We start from the raw sequence: 16,963 nt of genomic DNA, 5'->3' as shown, positions 1-16,963 counted from the left end.
TCGCAAGGCGGTAGGTTCACGTCCCACCACAGGACTGGAGCACAAAGAAATTCTCAGCTGACGCTCCCGGTGCATGACTGAGGGAGTGCTGCACAGTCTTTCGAATAAGAGGTTAACATAACTGCTATCTGATGGACGGAGGTAAAAAAAAAAATCTATTTTGAAGAGTAGGGGCGTTCTTTCCAGCTTTCTGACCGATGTTTGTCCCTCAATCAACATGGCTACGTTTGAATTTTGCTGCTGAGAGAGAAGTGTTGAGTGCAAGACAAGAATCTTCATCAGCGCAAATCCAAGAACATCAAATTTCAAACGATCAGAACAATTTATTCTGCAGTCAACTTGCACGTTAACCAATCCGCCCCCTTATCCCCCCGTTCCATAAATTGCGATCGTTTGAAATTTGCCATTCTTGCATTTGCCCTGATGAGTGCAAGACCAGAAGCTTCAACATACCTCTCTTTTTCGGCAAGACTGATAACACCATTTGGTACATTATAGACCTGATGGCACTTTGAAAGGTGGCAGCAAAGAGACAAATGGCCAGTTGTGAAAAAGGGCTATATATATATATATATATATAAATGCCAGTCTTTCATGGAAGGCTAGTCATCTGGTCATTCTGGTGTGGCTGTTCGGAGGGAGCTTGCCCTGAGCTAATTGGTTGCCATGTTGCCTCAAGGGAAAAAAAACCAGACAAGGTCGGGAATTGACTGGACTTGTTTTTCTGCGTCTGGAACTCCAGTCCGGACCTGTGCCGGTCATTTCCAAGTTTTACTAGGGGGGGCGGGGTTGGTCCTCTTGGGTTAACGCAACAATGGCTAAACTTCAAAAGGACTTTCGTTGGCCTGAGAACTTTTTATTTTTGTTTGCAAGTGGGGGGGGGGGGGGTGGAGGTTGGGGTTTGGTGGCGGGAGAGGATGGGAAAGGCGCTCCACAAGTGCAAACCTTCAGCAGCGTATGCGTGAAGCTGTTTGTTTGAGAGTGCCCTGGGCGGGCGGACGCAGTGTGGGGGCGGGAATGACGCAGAGATTGACGTCAGCGGGGTGGTGGCCCCGCCCCCTCTGGGCTCAGGCCCCGCCCCCCCTTCCCCTCCGCCTGTGGAACGTAGTGTATCCAAAGGGGGGGAAATTACAATTGGAAGGTGGTGGATACACTGAACTCGGAGAGAGGGGGATTCCCTCAGGAAACTGACAGCCGGACTAACCTTGGCTATGTGTGTCTGTGTGTGACCCTGCACCCTGAGAGAAGGAGGGAGGGACAGCATCTGGGCAACTTCACCCCCCCTCCCTCCCTCCCTCCCTCCCACCCAATTAACACCACCTCTTCTCTCCCCCCCCCTCAACCCCACCACCTTCTCCCCAGAGGAACCCCCAGTGCTGAACACCTCCAATGGAGCTGGAGAATATTGTCGCCAACACCGTGCTGCTGAAAGCGAGGGAAGGTAAGCAGCGGCGCCAGTTCCCCCTTTCTCGAAGGGGCATTTCAAAGTTTTAGCATTGCCAAGGGGAGGGGGGGTGGTTTCGGGTTGGGAGAGGCGGCCAATGTCCCTCCCCCCCCTCCTACTCTCTACCCCCCCTACTCTCTACCCCCCCCTACTCTCTACCCCCCCCCACTCTCCCCCCTCACCTACTCTCCTCCCCACCTACTCTCTCCCCCCACTCTCCCCCCTTACTCTCCCCTACTCTCCTCCCCTCTCCCCTCTTCCCCCCTACTCCCCCCCCTTCATCTCGGGGAGGAAGAGCTCACCTTGAAGTGGGGGGAGTAACACCCACTCCCCCCCACCCCCCCATCCAAGTGAAAGCAATGATGTGAACCCCGGAAATAGACCAGTGTTTGTATTGGGGTGGGGTGAAGGAGCTTGTGCCATTAACAGTGACAGTCCCCCCCCCCCCCCCCCCACCGCCACCCCCACTGTGCAGTTTTCTTCCTGTTCGTTGTGTGGCTCTCTTACGGAAAACGTGAATGTGTTTTTGTTGTGTGGTGGGTCGTTTCACACCGTGGTTCCTGCCACACACACACAGAGAGAGAGAGAGAGATTGCTGCAACTGGGGTCAGTGCAGCCTCTCAGGAGAACCCTAGCCAGCCACTTGATCATTTACCTTTTTTGTTTTGTGGTTTGTTGTTCAGTTGTCAATGCCTTTAGAAACTCAAGTGTGTGAGATCTGTTGCTGGTCAGGGTCAAGGCAGTAGTAGTCAGTTGGGGGGGGTGGGGGATGATTCGAGTGAGCAGGACTCGCCACCACTCTCCTGGACCTGGTCTGTTTGATTGATTGAGTTAGCTCATTATAAAGGTGTTGGTTCACCCCTCACTGTATAAAACATCCAGCCACTCCGGTCAAGCCACACGATCAGTCTGGTTGGATAAAGTCGGTTGACCCGTTTGGCTGGGCTTCTCTCCACGTTTATTCCCTTCTCTACCATTTTCATTCAATGTGAGTTGGAACAAACTTTGGCGTCAAAGTGAACTCTCAAACTCTCAGCCGTTGGCGCGAGCGTTCCAGCTTCTCTTCCTACCCGGTATCTTCTCGCTTAACAATCATGTTCAGCATTGGAAACTTGAGTTGGACACTCAGGTGAGGGTGTGCCGCACTGTCTGAGCGGTTGTCTTTCGCTCTGAGATGTTTAACTGAGCCCACCCCACTTTGGATGGAGGGTGGGTGGGGGGGAAGAGGAAGAGGCCATTTAATGAGGCCGACTGACCTGAGACCCAGCTCTGTGTGTGTGTGTGTGTGTGTGTGTGGAGTGGGTGGGAAAGGGACACCAGCTCCTACACAACAACCACAACTGCTATGTGGGAGCAGGTCTGACAGCAATAGAGAGGAGAGGGAAACCGAGCTCCTTCTGGAACCAGAGGGGTGGGGGGGGGTGGAGGTGGAGGTGGAGTTCACCCTGGTGTCCTGGCCAATATTCAGCCCTCAGACCCGCCACCACATGCACGTGTGGGCCGCTGACCTGGTTGATGGCTGTTTTGTGGGAGCTTGCTGTGTCCGGACTGGCAGCCCCACGTTCCCGATGTTGCAACCTCGACCTTGCCCCATCGTCACCGGCTGTGAAGCAATTTGGGATGACATGTGATGTCATAAAGAAAGACCTGGTCCTCGTCTCCCCCCCACCCCCATGCTGTCCCTCTGGGTGAAACCAAAGACCCTGCTCCCACCCCCCCCCCCCCCCCCCCCCATATGCTGTGAAAGGGAAGCTAGCTATTCCCTGCAAACACAGGTGTGGGTGACCCTTGTGTCCATTCGATAGGAATAATAAACCAGCGGGGACCTCAGTCAAGAGCCCTTGACAGCTGAGGTTGTGTAAGTGGGGGATTATTTTCCAAACCTGCCCTTGGGAGAAAGCACGACTGCTGCCTTAAAGCTGGGGGTGGTTATTGTAACTGAGAAAGGATGCGTGTGGTTGAGCGCTGCTGAGGGAGGTTCTTCAACCCTTGTCTCACAGGGCAGGGAGTCACCCAATCCAGCAGCGTCGCCGGAGACCATTCCGCCCTGTGGGGTTCGTTCTAGCTCCCTGGCATTCTTCTCTCATCTCTCATCCCCCGTTCTGGAAACCTGGAACCTCTCGTTACCAAGCCAATGGAAACGGGTTCTCCCGAGTAGCACACGCGAAACCCTCACTGCGCGCATCTCTGTTCAGTCACCCCCTTAAGCCGCCTTTTGGTCTGAAGAGAGCAAGCCCAGCTTTTTTTTTTAAAAAAATCTTCCCACGGGGCGGACAGGACTCAGCCACACCGCAGCGCAGACAGAGACCTGGGGCAGCTTTGGAGGGGACATTAGGTCCGCCGGCAAAGTGACCGACCGCTTGGCTCTTGGTGCAATGCTCAAGTGTGATTGGTTGAGCCTGAAGACTTGGCTATTTCTCACAAAGCCCCCCCCACAAACGAGCATTTAAAAACAATAATTGAAGTATGTAAAACGTAGCCCCCCCCCCCCCCACCAAATGAGCATTTAAAAAATAATTGAAGTGTGTAAAATGTAGCCCCCCCAATGAGCATTTAAAAAATAATTGGCGTGTAAAATGTAGCCCCCCCCATGAGCATTTAAAAAATAATTGAAGTGTGTAAAATGTAGCCCCCCCAAATGAGCATTTAAAAATAATTGTAAAATGTAGCCCCCCAATGAGCATTTAAAAAATAATTGAAGTGTGTAAAATGTAGCGTAAAGTTCCAAGCGTATTTTTTATTTAAAGTTCCAGCTAGTTCAGGGTGATGGTTTAGACTACAGTGGGCTGTGATCCTGCAGGATGAGAGTCGTATTTGGATTTTGTGTGTGTGTGTGTGTACATTTCCAGCCCTGGTCTGGAATAAGCACATCTCGGGCAGGGTATCAGCTCCCATAAGATTCAGGCTCCCCTTGTTCTCCAAACACCCAACACTGCAACACGCCCCCGACACAGCCTCCTGCTCCCACTGGCGGCTTCACTGTCCTGGTCCGCTTGTGCAAGGGAGCAGGATTCGGCGCGTGCATGTGCGCGCGAGCAGGTCTGGCACGGCGTGTGCGCGCGAGCCGCGACACGGTGCTGATCCGCGTGTGTGTGTGTGTGAGTGAGTGAGCACCATGTCACAAACAAATCCCTCTATCTCCATCCTGACCTCCACGGTTCTCTCTGTGCGGAAAGAGTCTCCTGATTTCCCCCTTGAAAGGCTGGTTCCAATGTCAGGGTTCAGGATTTCTCCCCCCCCCCCCCCCCCCCCCACCCCACACCCACTGGACGGATTGGATTCTGCATGTGATCAAACACGAAGCCTAACCTCAGAGGAGCGGAACCTAAGCTTCTGAAACCTACCCTTATCATTTTGACATCATTCTGCTGAATCAACACTAATCGTTTCGAGACACCTTTTTGAGGCATGGCCTCCTCAGTTGCACTCAAACTCCTTGAGATAAAGCACTTCAGAAGCCATGCATCTGACTACTTGTTACATCAAGGTCTGGATGATATTCTGTGAACTGTAGTTCTGAAGCATTCTACCTGTGCAGTGGCTGCCAGTGATTTGTGTTTATCCGCAACTGAATTCCTTTTCCCCCCCCCCACTCCTCCCATTCATTCACCACAATCAAGAGGCTCCTGCAGTGCCACCATTCCGGTACAGAACATGTCCATCCGTCAAAAGTGCATGACCTTCCCACCTTGAACTCTTGTCTGCTACACTTGTTCTCATTCCCTTTGCCTCTGCCACTTTGTCACTCCCTGCTCCGTCACCCAGTGTATTGTGACTCCCCGCTTGGTGCCTTGCATATACAACACTAATTTCCTCACCGATGGTGAGGAGCTGAGACCAGTACAGATCCTTGGCAGCAGAAGCATCAACAGTCACCTGCCAAACCAAAAATATTCCCTTCTGCTCCAGCCAAAAAAAATGGAAGCTAGCCGCTCATTTTTAATCCCACTTTCCAGCACCTGGTCTGTAGCCTTGCAGGTTACAGCACTTCAGATGCAGATCCAGGTCCCTTTTAAAACAGTTGAGCATTTCAGCCTCAAACACCAACTCCAGTGAACTCCAGATACCCACCACCCCCTGGGTGAAAATGTTTTTCCTCATGTCCCCCCTAATCCTTCTACCAATCACCTTAAATCTCTGTCCCCTGGTAATTGACCCCTCAGTTAGGGGAAACAAATATTTCCTGTCTACCCTATCTACAGCCCTCATAACCTTGTACACCTCAGTTAGGTCCCCCCTCAGCCTCTTCTGTTCTAAGGAAAACAACCCTCGCCTATCCAATCTCTCCTCATAGCTGCAATTGTCCAGCCTGGCAATAGGGTTGCTTCCAATTCTCTGGATGCTCTCGCAGAGTCCCATTGAATACCTGTTGACAGTCCAACCAGAATGCACCTCTGTCTACCAGTATGTCACAGTTATCATCCGTATGCTTTTCTCCACAATCATGCCATTCCTAAATGGAGTTTGCAGTGCTCCAGCTCACTGCTGAAGCCTCGATAAAAGCTTGCTGATGTTCTCAACAGACTGTTGAGCCAGTGCTGCAGATTTTGAAGTTGGCTGAGGATTTGTCATTGGGATAGCAGCTTGGCACCTCGGCTGCTACCCTGACTGAGGACGTGGAATCCAAGTGGTATTAACCTAGATATAATGAGAAGGGTGTACCTCGAGGTAACAAGCATCTGAGCTGATTTTCATTTTGTCTTCTTGGCTGGAGCTCTCCCCTGACCTTGCATCCAGTGGTGACAGAGAATTGGAATGATCGCTTCAGGATCGGCATCCCCCTGCTTTACTGCTCAGTGTGGGGTTATCGTGCCTCTGAATGTAACAAAAATGCTTGCTGTTCTTTTCCCCCCCCTCTCCTTCAGCCTCACCCAGGCCTTCACCACTGTTCACTGCTTGATCTTGCTCTGTGACATAACTCACACTTTGCATTGGAACAGCTACAACAGAGCTTGCCAACCCTCCTCCAACTGCCTCTGGCTGCCTCTTGCCTTTTGTCCAGATGTTTGTCTCTGGCAGCATTATCCATTATAGGGGATCTTTCCACATATCTCTGAAAGACCCCACATTGTCACCCCACAATCCCCCCTCGCCCTCTCATCAGAATGGACAAATGAGAACTTCCTTCAGCAACCCACACCATCCTGCTCTGCCAGAACCTCCCAACCAGCTATTCCCATTGTCTCTGCCTGCCTGGTGCTGCTCGGGAATGGGTGACATTTGGGTCTATTTGACCCAGAGCACATCTTTCCAAGACCAGAAGTTGCCACCCTCACCCCCAGCATCACCCACCTCGTGTACACCTTCTTCACTTCCAGCTTTCCTTGCCCAGTGTTCTCCTCACTGGTCCACTTATGATCAAGACGACCTCATTGAATTCAAGACCCTGATTCTTCCTTTACAACTCCCTCTGTAGCCTTGCTGTACTTTTTGTGTTTCTATGGAACGTTTTGAGATATTTTACTACATTTAAGTTCTTTCAGAAATGGGTAAAAGCTGTTTGTAAGTAGGGAAGAGCCAAATTAAAGTAGTTCCTTTCCAGACATCCTTCAGAAATTCAGTTTGGATGTCTTGCCACATCTGCTTCAGTTTGCCCAAGGCCCAGGCTGGTGTGATCACAGCTGGGATTCTTGAAATTTGTAGCTGGATCTCTCCTGGATCTATAGCCCTGGTGTTAGGGTTGAGAAAGAGTACTGTTGTTCAAAGAGTGAGCACTTGTACGGATGTCCAGACAGGTTGGTCAAGATTGATCAGCATTGCTGACCTATACTTTTGGGCTACAATCTCGTGGTGTACTGTGTGGGGTCTGCATTTCTAGATTTGTGTTTGACTGCGACCAAGCCTGTCTCATTGCTTCCTGACTGTTCCCAAGTTCTTCAGATGAAGAGCTCTGATGGTTTCTAATGGACCTCATTGATGCAAACAGAATCACCGAATTGTTACAGTGCAGAAGGAGGCCATTCAGCCCATTGTGTCTGCACCGGCTCTCTAATGAGCATTATGACCTAGTGCCATTGCCCTGCCTTTTCCCCATGCCCCTGCACTGCTATTCAAATAATCATCCAATGCCCTCTTGAATGCATTGATTGAACATGCCTCCACCACACTTCTAGGCAGTGCATTCCAGACCCAAACCACTCATGTGAAAAAGTTTTTTCTCACGTCACATTTACTTTTTTTGCAAATCACTTTAAACCTATGCCCTCTCGCTCTTGATCCTTCTACAAGCGGGAACAGTCTCTCCCTATCCACTCTGGCCAGTCCCCCTCATGATTTTGAACATCTCGATCAAATCTCCTCTCAGCCTTCTTCTCTCCATGGAGAACAGTCCCAACCTCTTCAATCTATCCTCATAGCTGAAGTGTCTCATCCCTGGAACCATTCTTATAAACCTCTTCTTCATTGTCTCCTTCCTATCGTGTGGTGCCCAGAACTGCGCACAATACTCCAGCTGAGATCTGACAAGTGTCCTATATGTGTTCAACATAACCTCCTTGCACTTGTACTCTTTGCCCCTATTAATAAGGCCCAGGATACTGTATGCTTTAGTAACTGCTCTCTCCACCTGTCCTGCAAACCTTCAATGACTTCTGCACACATACACCAAGTTTCCTGACACCATCAGTGATGTTCCTGTCCTGTACTCTGGTTGTGTTAAAGTCTCCAGCCGGCCCTTGCAATTGGCGTGCTCTCAGGATGGAGTTGCATCACCCCAGGATCGCCTCATTCTCTTCCCACTTGTCTTCCTCGCATCTCCTGAGAGAACTGACTTATGTTGCTGGGCTAAAGTCCCAGAGATGGTGACAGATGGTGGCCGCAGTTGGCCAAGTGTTGGAGCAGTGCACATCAGTAAGCTGGCAGTAAATGTGTCTCTATTGCTGTTCTGTCTAAAATCTACCTCTGACCAGACCAGCATTCAAACCTGGAGCATTGTCTGTTTGGCTGATGGTAGGATTGTCTTGTGGGTCTTTGTTTACAAATGTGCCTCTGAAGCCTCTGCTTATGAACAAATCCACGCTGTTGAAATATTAAACTCTGTGCCTGAGCACTTAGAGTTTTTTTTTAACAGCTTGGAAGTAAACAACGCAGTGTTGATGGAGCGGTGTTTTAGTCAGAGTCCGTGTGTATAAGGTCGAAAAATAATTTTTCCAGGATGCTTTGTTCCACAGCTTGCTGTGCTGACTGCTCTATCTGATCTCGCATTGTGTTCCTCCCAGGAACATGGGCTATTTGTTTTCATTAGGTAATCATTTAGCTGGGAGCGTGTGTGAAGCCTTTGAGGGATGTCTGCCTGCCGGGGTGGGGGGGGAGCGGGAGACACAATGTGGCAACTATCTATCTGTGAGATTTCACTGCCAGTATTGGGCATGTTCACCTCTTGCACTTGGACTCAGGCCTGGGCTTTGACAACAGGGAGGCTCTGAGACCGACTGGTGGAGGAAGACATGAGGTTCTCCTTTGTAGCGGTTAGATGAGAGGGAAGCAGGCCCAGCATCCATCAGCATTGAGAAGGGATAACCCCCTTCACCTTTTGGATTGGAGACCCTTAGTTGAGAATCCAAAGGGCTCACCATGTTGCTTTGAGCGGAGCGTTGCTGCTACCACCACCTGCTCCTGGATGCCTCCCAGGAGTGACCTCTGAGTAAACTTAGCTGCATGCTTTTGGCCAAGCCTTCAGGACAACCCACTTTACTTTAAACCCCCCTTTCTTCTCAGTGAACAGCCTTAGCAAAAGCGGCAATGTTATTCTTGCACTGCCATCATCCTGTCTGTCCCAATGGGATTGAGAGTAGCTCAGTGGCCTGAGTATTGCTGTAACGTTTTAGATTTAAAATCGGCCGTGTGGAGAAGTGTAAACTAACTCGCATGATTGATCTTCAGATAGATTTATCTTATGATGTGGCACGTTGTTGAATGCCCTGCGAGTTCTCTTTCCTTCATGAAATTCTAAGCCCGTGATAAAAAGAATTTTTCCACGGTCTGGATAATAACAGCTGAGGTGCAGTTGAAGCGAGCGCCATGGTAATAAGAGTCAAATAGGGCAGAAGCTGCTCGGAGCTGGTACTTGGCCCGTTTTTGTTGTGTGTGGGTCACATGACAGGGCAATTAAGCAAACAAACCCTTGCTTTTGGACACAATTGATGAAAGGCAAGGGTTGGCAGCAAGATCACAGGGCTCAGAGTTCATTCCTTTAAATCTCACTGGGACCAAATATGCTGTGCGGTTTTGGGAAACCCATGTTCGTTGTGCCCTGAAAAGGTGACTCTGTCGGTCTTGGTAGGAAACTCCACTTAGCGTTCTGCTGCTTGTTTACTGCACTGCCCAGCCCCTCGTCCGTTTGGTGCCTGTGAGCACTTGCTCTACACAAACTGACTGGGGGCTTTGCCAATGCTTCACTTGTGGCGTCGCTTCCTCAGTTTCAGCGATTCTGAAGCAATCGGAGTGCTCAAAGGTGATCGTGCTAGGGTTCAGTGAAGTCGAGTGTGGGGCACGAACCTGGCATAGTTTGTCTGAAGGCTTGTCTCTCTGGTATGCATTCACTGGTAATTCAATAAATCAAAACCTTCCTGAGTTGCACTTCAAATTTTGGAGTTTTGGATTTGCTCTCTTCAGCATCGCGGGGCCTAAGGCTGGGAAATTGGTTTATCTGCCTGCCTTGTGGGCTGTAGGGATCCAACTGGCTTCTTAACAAGCCTTGGAAAAATAATCAACCAAGCTCCAACTTTGCTGCTGCCCATGAACTCTTGCTGGTAAGTGTGTGAGTGTGAACGCTCAGAGGACAGGCTCGGCCCCACAGCCCTGCCGCTAGTGTCCACGTTCACGCTTGTGGCATTCACAGGATGTGGGTATCACTGGCAAGGCCCGGCATTTATTGCCTGTCCCCGGTTGCCCTTAAGAAAGGCCATGGGGGAGCCAGCTTCCTGACAATGAAACGGCTTGCCCGTTACTGTGGGTCCGGAGCAAGGCGCCGGTGGCTGATTTCCTTCCCTCAAGGCTGTTTGTGTACCAGATGGGTTTCTGAGACAATCCAAGGTCCTTTCCTCAGACTGTTTTTTTTCCCCCCCCCACCCCACCCCACCCAATCCAGATTAACTAATCAATTAATTGGATTGAAATTCTCCGAGATCCTGAGCAGGATTTGAACTCGAGTCACTGGAGCATTCGCCCTGGCATCTCTCTGATTATTTGTCCCATTGCAATAGCTTGATGCCACCATTCCCATGAAGAATGACGATCTGGGAGAGATAGCCGAAGGCAGCTGCTTAGTGATCAGTCACTGCCTTCAGTCTTGAGATGGAGAGGGAGAGAGAAAGAAAATCTTTAGTACATACCTGAGGCATGAAGTGGTGCCGGAAGCTAAAGTGTATAAACTGTTGGTGGTTGGTGGTGTGAGCTGGTGACGCTTGACACATTGTTAACCTCTGCCTCTGTTCACTGTTCAGCGGATCCCATTGAAAGAAACAACAATCTGCCCTCACTAAAAGTGCAGACGGATGGATACTGCAGCAGTCATTCCCAGGCTCTAGCTGCCTGTCTAACTCTTGCCAACAATATTGCCTGGAGTGCTTTGGATTTCACACAACCTGGGCACTGAGGGGTTAATTGAATTAAATGCCCTGACTGTAAACTTTAATTGCCAGCACAGTGTCCCCGTTGTTTATATTTGCAGAGTTGACGATATCAGAAGCCCCACTATCACCTGGATAAGTCGAGTACTTGGGCAAGGCACATTGACCTTTCTATCGCTCCTGCACAATCTCCCAAATTTCCTCGCATCTAGTGAAGTCCTTCTGAAGTGTAGTTACTGTGCAGGGAATGCAGCAGCCAATTTGCACACAGCAAACTCCCACAAACACAATGGGGCAATGACTGTTTCTTCACCATATTGGGTGAGGGGTAAATATTGGTCAGGACGTCAGGGAGAGCCCCCCTGCTCCTCTTTTGAGTGGCACCGAGCGATGTTTGAGCGAGCAGACGGTTGTTTAGCGTCTCACCCGAAAGCCGGCTCCTCTGACAGTGCAGCACCCTCTTAGTGCTGCAGTGGGATGTCAGCCTGGATGACGTGCTGAAAATTCCAAGAATGGGACTTGAACCTCTGACCTTTGAGGTGTGAGTGCCACTCGCTCCACCACAGCTGATGCCCACCAGGCAACTCTCAACCAGCAACACTTGAACCCTCCAGTGTCAAACTGTGGGAGCGCTCCTTTACTCCCATCAGATACAGAACGCCGCGATGTCAACGGGGGTCCTCGCCGCCTATAGCTCTCTGAGACCACTGCTGTTTGTTGGAAAAATGGTGCGTGAGTGATAATGGTTTTTTTGCAAGGAAGGAGCAGAATACAGTCTTGGGAAAATGAGGCAGCCCACATGTGAGTAGCATGAGTTGTTGACCTCGCAGTTAACCTGATGCCTCCTCCCCTTGCTATTATTTGTTGCTGAATTTATCAGCCATTATTTTCTTTGGACACATCCGCAAATTCCCAAGTTTTTTTGGCAATCTGACGTCTGGTTGTTTTGGCAGCGGTTTCAACGCATCTTTTTTCCACCCCCCCCACCACCCCACCCCCCCCCCCCAACCCCAACCCCCCCAAACCACCCCCTGGTGTTTTTACTGCATCTTTTTACTAGTTCAAATGCTGGATAGTTTGAGCATGGTGTCATTCCTCCTCTATTTGCTTTGACTTGGAAAGCAATGAAAGCTTTTTTTCATTGCTGTAATGGAATAAAGGCAACTCTAGCTCACTTTACTGCTGACTTTGAATCTTTAAAGATCGTTTCCCAAAGCGGTTTCCAACTTTTGTGTTTGGAGGTCTCGGGACCTCTTCTGGCCTGGAAAGCGCTTTTGACCCGGTGGCCTCTGAAGAACTTCCCGCTCAGTGAGCACGGTTCAGACGCACATAAATGGTGCGCTCTGTCCCAGCAAGGCGACTTGACTCGGAACGCTCACCGGGCGCAACGGCGTGACCATCTCCGTTCCTGCGGCAACCGTCCTTTGAGCCTCTCGCTGCACTGTCGTGTTTAGCTCGCTTTAAGAGCTGGTTCGCGACCCCCCCCCGTGTCTAGTGATTCCGAGCTGAGGCTGAATTGAGAATACCCTCTTGCAGGCGTGACAAAGAAAGAAAGGGAAAGCCGAGGATTGGACTGGACTGAGGAAGGTTGGTTCCAGTTACGATGGCATTCCCTACTTGCATTTGTTCGTAAAAACAAATGGATTTAGCTTGTGATTCGAACAAAACAACATTTCACCGGAGGAAAGTAGGACTTCAGCGTTTAATAAAATGTTGGATGTTACACAGACCTTACAGCACAGGAACAGGCCATTTGGCCGAGCTGGTCCATACCAGTGTCTGTGCTCCACCCGACATCATCTCACCCCCATAAACATCTATTCCTTTCCCCCTCCATGTGTTTATCTAGCTTCAACTTCAATGTATTGATGCTATTCAGCTCAATTGCTCCTTGGGGCAGTGCATTCCACATTCTCGTGACGCTTCTGGATAAAGGAGCTTCTTCTGAAATCCCTCTGGGTTATCATTTGAATTGAGAGGCCTGGAAAGCAGCAGATCACTGCGTTCATTAGGCCCAGAGAAGGAACACCATTCCCAGATAGAGTGACACTCCGGAGTAACACTCTGGAATGCCCTGGGCCCTCCTACATTATCCTGCAGAACCCTTCCTCCAGGGTGGGAGCTGGTCTTGTGTGAATCGCTTGCTCCGCTGTTGAAGTAAGTCCGAAATCGGCAGAACTGCCAGAGGAATTATCATACCAGCTACTGCTGCGAAGGCTTTTCCCTCTTTTGACCCTATACAGCTGTCTCAGGATAACTCGACGGAATGGGCAAGCCCCCAAAATCACAGCCGCTGGCACCTCTTTATACTTGCTGGGAGTGTTCCCCAGCCCTCCAAAGGTCCTCACATTCTCCAGAGGAGTCTTGGTACTTTCAAAATTAACGCCCATGTTCATGTTGCAGGATCTGCCACCACATGTGTGCGTGCATGTGGGGACAGCTCTGTAATCTAACAGGGGCCCTGTTCCTGTCGAGGCAAAACATTAGGACTTGGGAGTAGGCCATTCAGCCCTTTGATCCTGCTCCACCATTTAGTAAGATCGTGCTGATCCAGCTGTGGCTTCAACTCCACTTTGTCATCCCCTTAACTCCCTTGTCTATCAAAAAATCTGTTTAACTCAGCCTTAAATATATTCAATGACCCAGCCTCCATGACTTTCTGGGGAAGAGAATGCCACAGACTAACGGCCCTCTGAGAGAAAAAAAATTCTCTTCCTCTCTGCCTTAAATGGTGCATCTCTACTCTTAAACTATGTCCCCTAGTTCTAGTCTCCCCCACAAGAGGAGACACCCTCCCGGTATCCACCCTATCAAGTCCCCTCAGGATCTTATATGTTTCAAAAAGATCACGTCTCATTCTTCTGAACTCCAATGGGTATGGACCCAATCTGTTCATCCATTCTTCATAAGATAAGCCCTTCAGCCTAGGAATGAGTCAAGTGAACCTTCCCTGAACTGCTTCTAATGCACTGATATGTTTTCCAAATAAGGAGACCAAAGCTGTACGCAGCACTCCAGATGTGGTCTCATCAAGGCCCTGTATAGCTGCAGTAAATCTTCCCTACTTTTATATTCCATTCCCCTTGTCTGCATTGCTGACCCTCCCACTTTTTCAGCTGGATTAAAAACAAAAAACTGCGGATGCCGGAAATCCAAAACAAAAACAGAAACACCTGGAAAAACTCAGCAGGTCTGGCAGCGTTGGCGGAGAAGAGCACAGTTGACTTTTCGAGTCCTCATGACCCTTCAACAGAACTAAGTAAAAAATAGAGTACAGCTGGAATAGCCTGGCAGAGTTCTTACCCGGTGAATGGAAGGGGTGCAGATTATCTTAGAGGGTTTTAGGGCTGGTTTCAGGGATGGGGGAAGGGGGCGAGGCCATGGAGGGATTTGATAAGAGGGATGCGAGTGCTCAAATCCACCTCCCTGGAGCTCGCCCCAATGCCTGTTTCCCACTGCAGCAGCCTTGGCTGTGTGACAGGGATGCCTCTGTGACTACTTCCTCCAGAGCCCTTCTTGCCTCATGCGTTTCCCTTTGGAACGCCATTAGGCTCCCAGAGGACATCCAGCGGGGAGGAGAAGGCAAGCTAACACCCCTCCCACCCCACCACCCCTCTCAAATCTCTCCTTTCTCATTAGCTGTTCAAAACCCCTTGGCAATGTGGAACTGTCTCCTTTGTTTGAACACTCCCCTCTTCTCAGTTGGGAGAGTTCCCTGTGAAGTGCATCTAGATGTAACCGACGAGGCTTCTGAGAAAATAAGGAAATAGGGGCAATTCTGCCTGCTGAGCTGCTGCCTTCTTGAATCAGTTGCAGCCTGTGCTTTTTCTTTCGAAGCTTCTGAAATTAGCATGTCAGGCTGTGTCAGAGGGCAGTCCAGAGTCAGGAACTGGCCAGACCCAGTAAGGATGGCAGATTCCAAACCCCCCCCCCCCAACCCCCCCACAACCGCCACCCCCCCCACCCCCCCCCCCCCCCCCGCAAAAACACCTCCTGGGGTGGGGGCCATCACCAAACCAGATGGATTTTCCCAGTAAATCCAGCCACCCTGCAGTCACGATTGCTGTTCCTTAGTTTTTATTCCAAAGCTATTTTCATTCATTGAATTTATATCCCCTCAGTTTTTGAGGTGGGATTTGAAATCATGTCACGGGGCGTGGATTACTAGCCCAGTGTAATGTATTTTACCGTGATCTGGGTGGCGTTCCACTTCCTAAAGGCCTGGGTGAGGAAGCTCCCCTTTTCCATCACAAAGACCTTTGTCCAGTGGTTGAGCCTTTTTTTTGCTTCATGTAAATTTCTAACTTTTTTTCTGATGCACACAGCCCACAAATGGAAGCCTGTCAGCTGACAGGGACATTGGTGAATTCTTGGTAGAGTTCCCGCTGTGACGCTAAACCAGAGCCGATGGCACTGCACAATTCCCACTTGACGTTGTGTTCAGCCTGTTGATCGATCGTTAATCAAAAGGAACGCTCACTCAGCCAGCTCCTCCCCCACCTCTGTTGGAATCCATTATATTTTAAAATAGATGCAGTGATTTCATACCTAAGTCATTTCCAGTAATGATTTTGGAATTCACTTTTCAGTCCATTCATAAGCAACTGAGAATGATGTGAACCCTTTCATGTTCAATCTCCTAAGTGAATCAGTCAGTATGTGGCTGTTTCTGTTGGTGAGAACAGGAGTGGGAGGCTCTCCCTTGGCCTGTTCTCACACGTGAGGAATGGCCAGTCAACTGGACCTGCTATCTGTTGTAATATGCCTTTAAGGGGCTTCAGCATGGCATCACTTGAAGGGAAGTGTGTCATGGGATCCAGTCTTAGTTTCATTTTTGCTTTGAGCAGAGTGTACACACACAGCTCTGATGCCTTCAAGCTACATGTAACTGTTCACGCGTGCCTAGTCTTCAAACATGAGCCCACAATGTGTTTACCCAATCACTTATGAGTGGTGCCTTGTGTCTTGTACAGTAAGGTATTGTATTGTTGTAATATCAAAACATGGTGATCACTGGTAGTAAAACAGGTAGCAACAAGATTAAGTACAGGTCCGGCATGGCGAATACCCTTAGATCGTATGGCACGGCTTAAGAAGATCCTCGACGATTTGGTCAGCAATATCGGAGAGTGTTGAAAACGCAGTGTGGTGACTGAAGAAAAGCTTTGGAGCTACAGGCACCGAACTAGTGCTCAAACGAAGAGCTAGTAAGCAGGCAGATCACCCGTGCTGAGATTGCATCATGGAGCCCGCCAGTTCAGTTAGTGGACCAGCACCCACTTAGCTCAGTCAGGAGAGGTGAGTCACCAGGCGAGTGTGAGCCAGATAGATAGCAAGCGAGGGAGGGTCCCATTAAAAAGAACCAAAGAAACCATCATAAAAATTGGGCCAGAGTAGGTTGCGGTTATAACGGTTGGCTTCAGGAGTTGCTGGACAATAAATTGAATGAAAAGCAAACATTCCATGACTTGGTGGTGTGTTCCCTCCACAACTTGACTTCCTAGGTGGAGCTTCAGAAAAGCGGGTGAAAGCGGCTACAGGGACACTCATCCCAAGCACTAAAGAAGAAGGAAAGTCAAAGGGATATTGTCAGAATGTCCACAAAATTCCCTAGTTTGAATTGGGGTGCAGCTGACCTACGACCTGGATTCAAAATGTTTGAACAGCGTACAGAACAATGGTTTCTTGACTCAGGTGTGTCTGAACCAGACAAGCAAGCCATAAAAATTTGCCTAACAATTGGGAATGAAGGTCTACACAGGCTGAACACATCAGGAATAACTAAAGGGTCTCCAAAAGATATGGACTACATTGGAAGACCAGTTTAGCATCAGGTTAAACTTCCATATTCATTGACTCGAGTTCATATCATTTCGACCACAGCCTACAGAATCCATAGAGCACTTCATCAGCAGAAGCAGAGAGAAAGGTACGTACTGTGCTTTTTCAA

General features: G+C 49.5%; 1 protein-coding gene across 5 annotated transcripts in view; it reads left to right on the top strand.

The window, feature by feature from the left end:
• Nucleotides 1–1,099: 1,099 nt before the first annotated feature.
• Nucleotides 1,100–16,963, top strand: part of grk5l (G protein-coupled receptor kinase 5 like) — a 201,783-nt gene continuing 185,919 nt past the window's right edge. For 3 of the 5 annotated variants that reach the window (XM_041209598.1, XM_041209596.1, XM_041209595.1), the window contains exon 1: nt 1,100–1,441. In XM_041209598.1, the coding sequence (XP_041065532.1) occupies nt 1,390–1,441 (52 nt within the window). In that variant the 5' untranslated portion in view covers nt 1,100–1,389. The remainder of the gene's footprint in view (nt 1,442–16,963) is intronic. The other 2 variants (XM_041209597.1, XM_041209594.1) reach the window with 1 other exon arrangement.

This window comes from Carcharodon carcharias, chromosome 17, assembly GCF_017639515.1.
Source record: "Carcharodon carcharias isolate sCarCar2 chromosome 17, sCarCar2.pri, whole genome shotgun sequence".
NCBI lineage: Eukaryota > Metazoa > Chordata > Chondrichthyes > Lamniformes > Lamnidae > Carcharodon > Carcharodon carcharias.
This window is presented reverse-complemented; position numbering and strand designations above follow the sequence as displayed.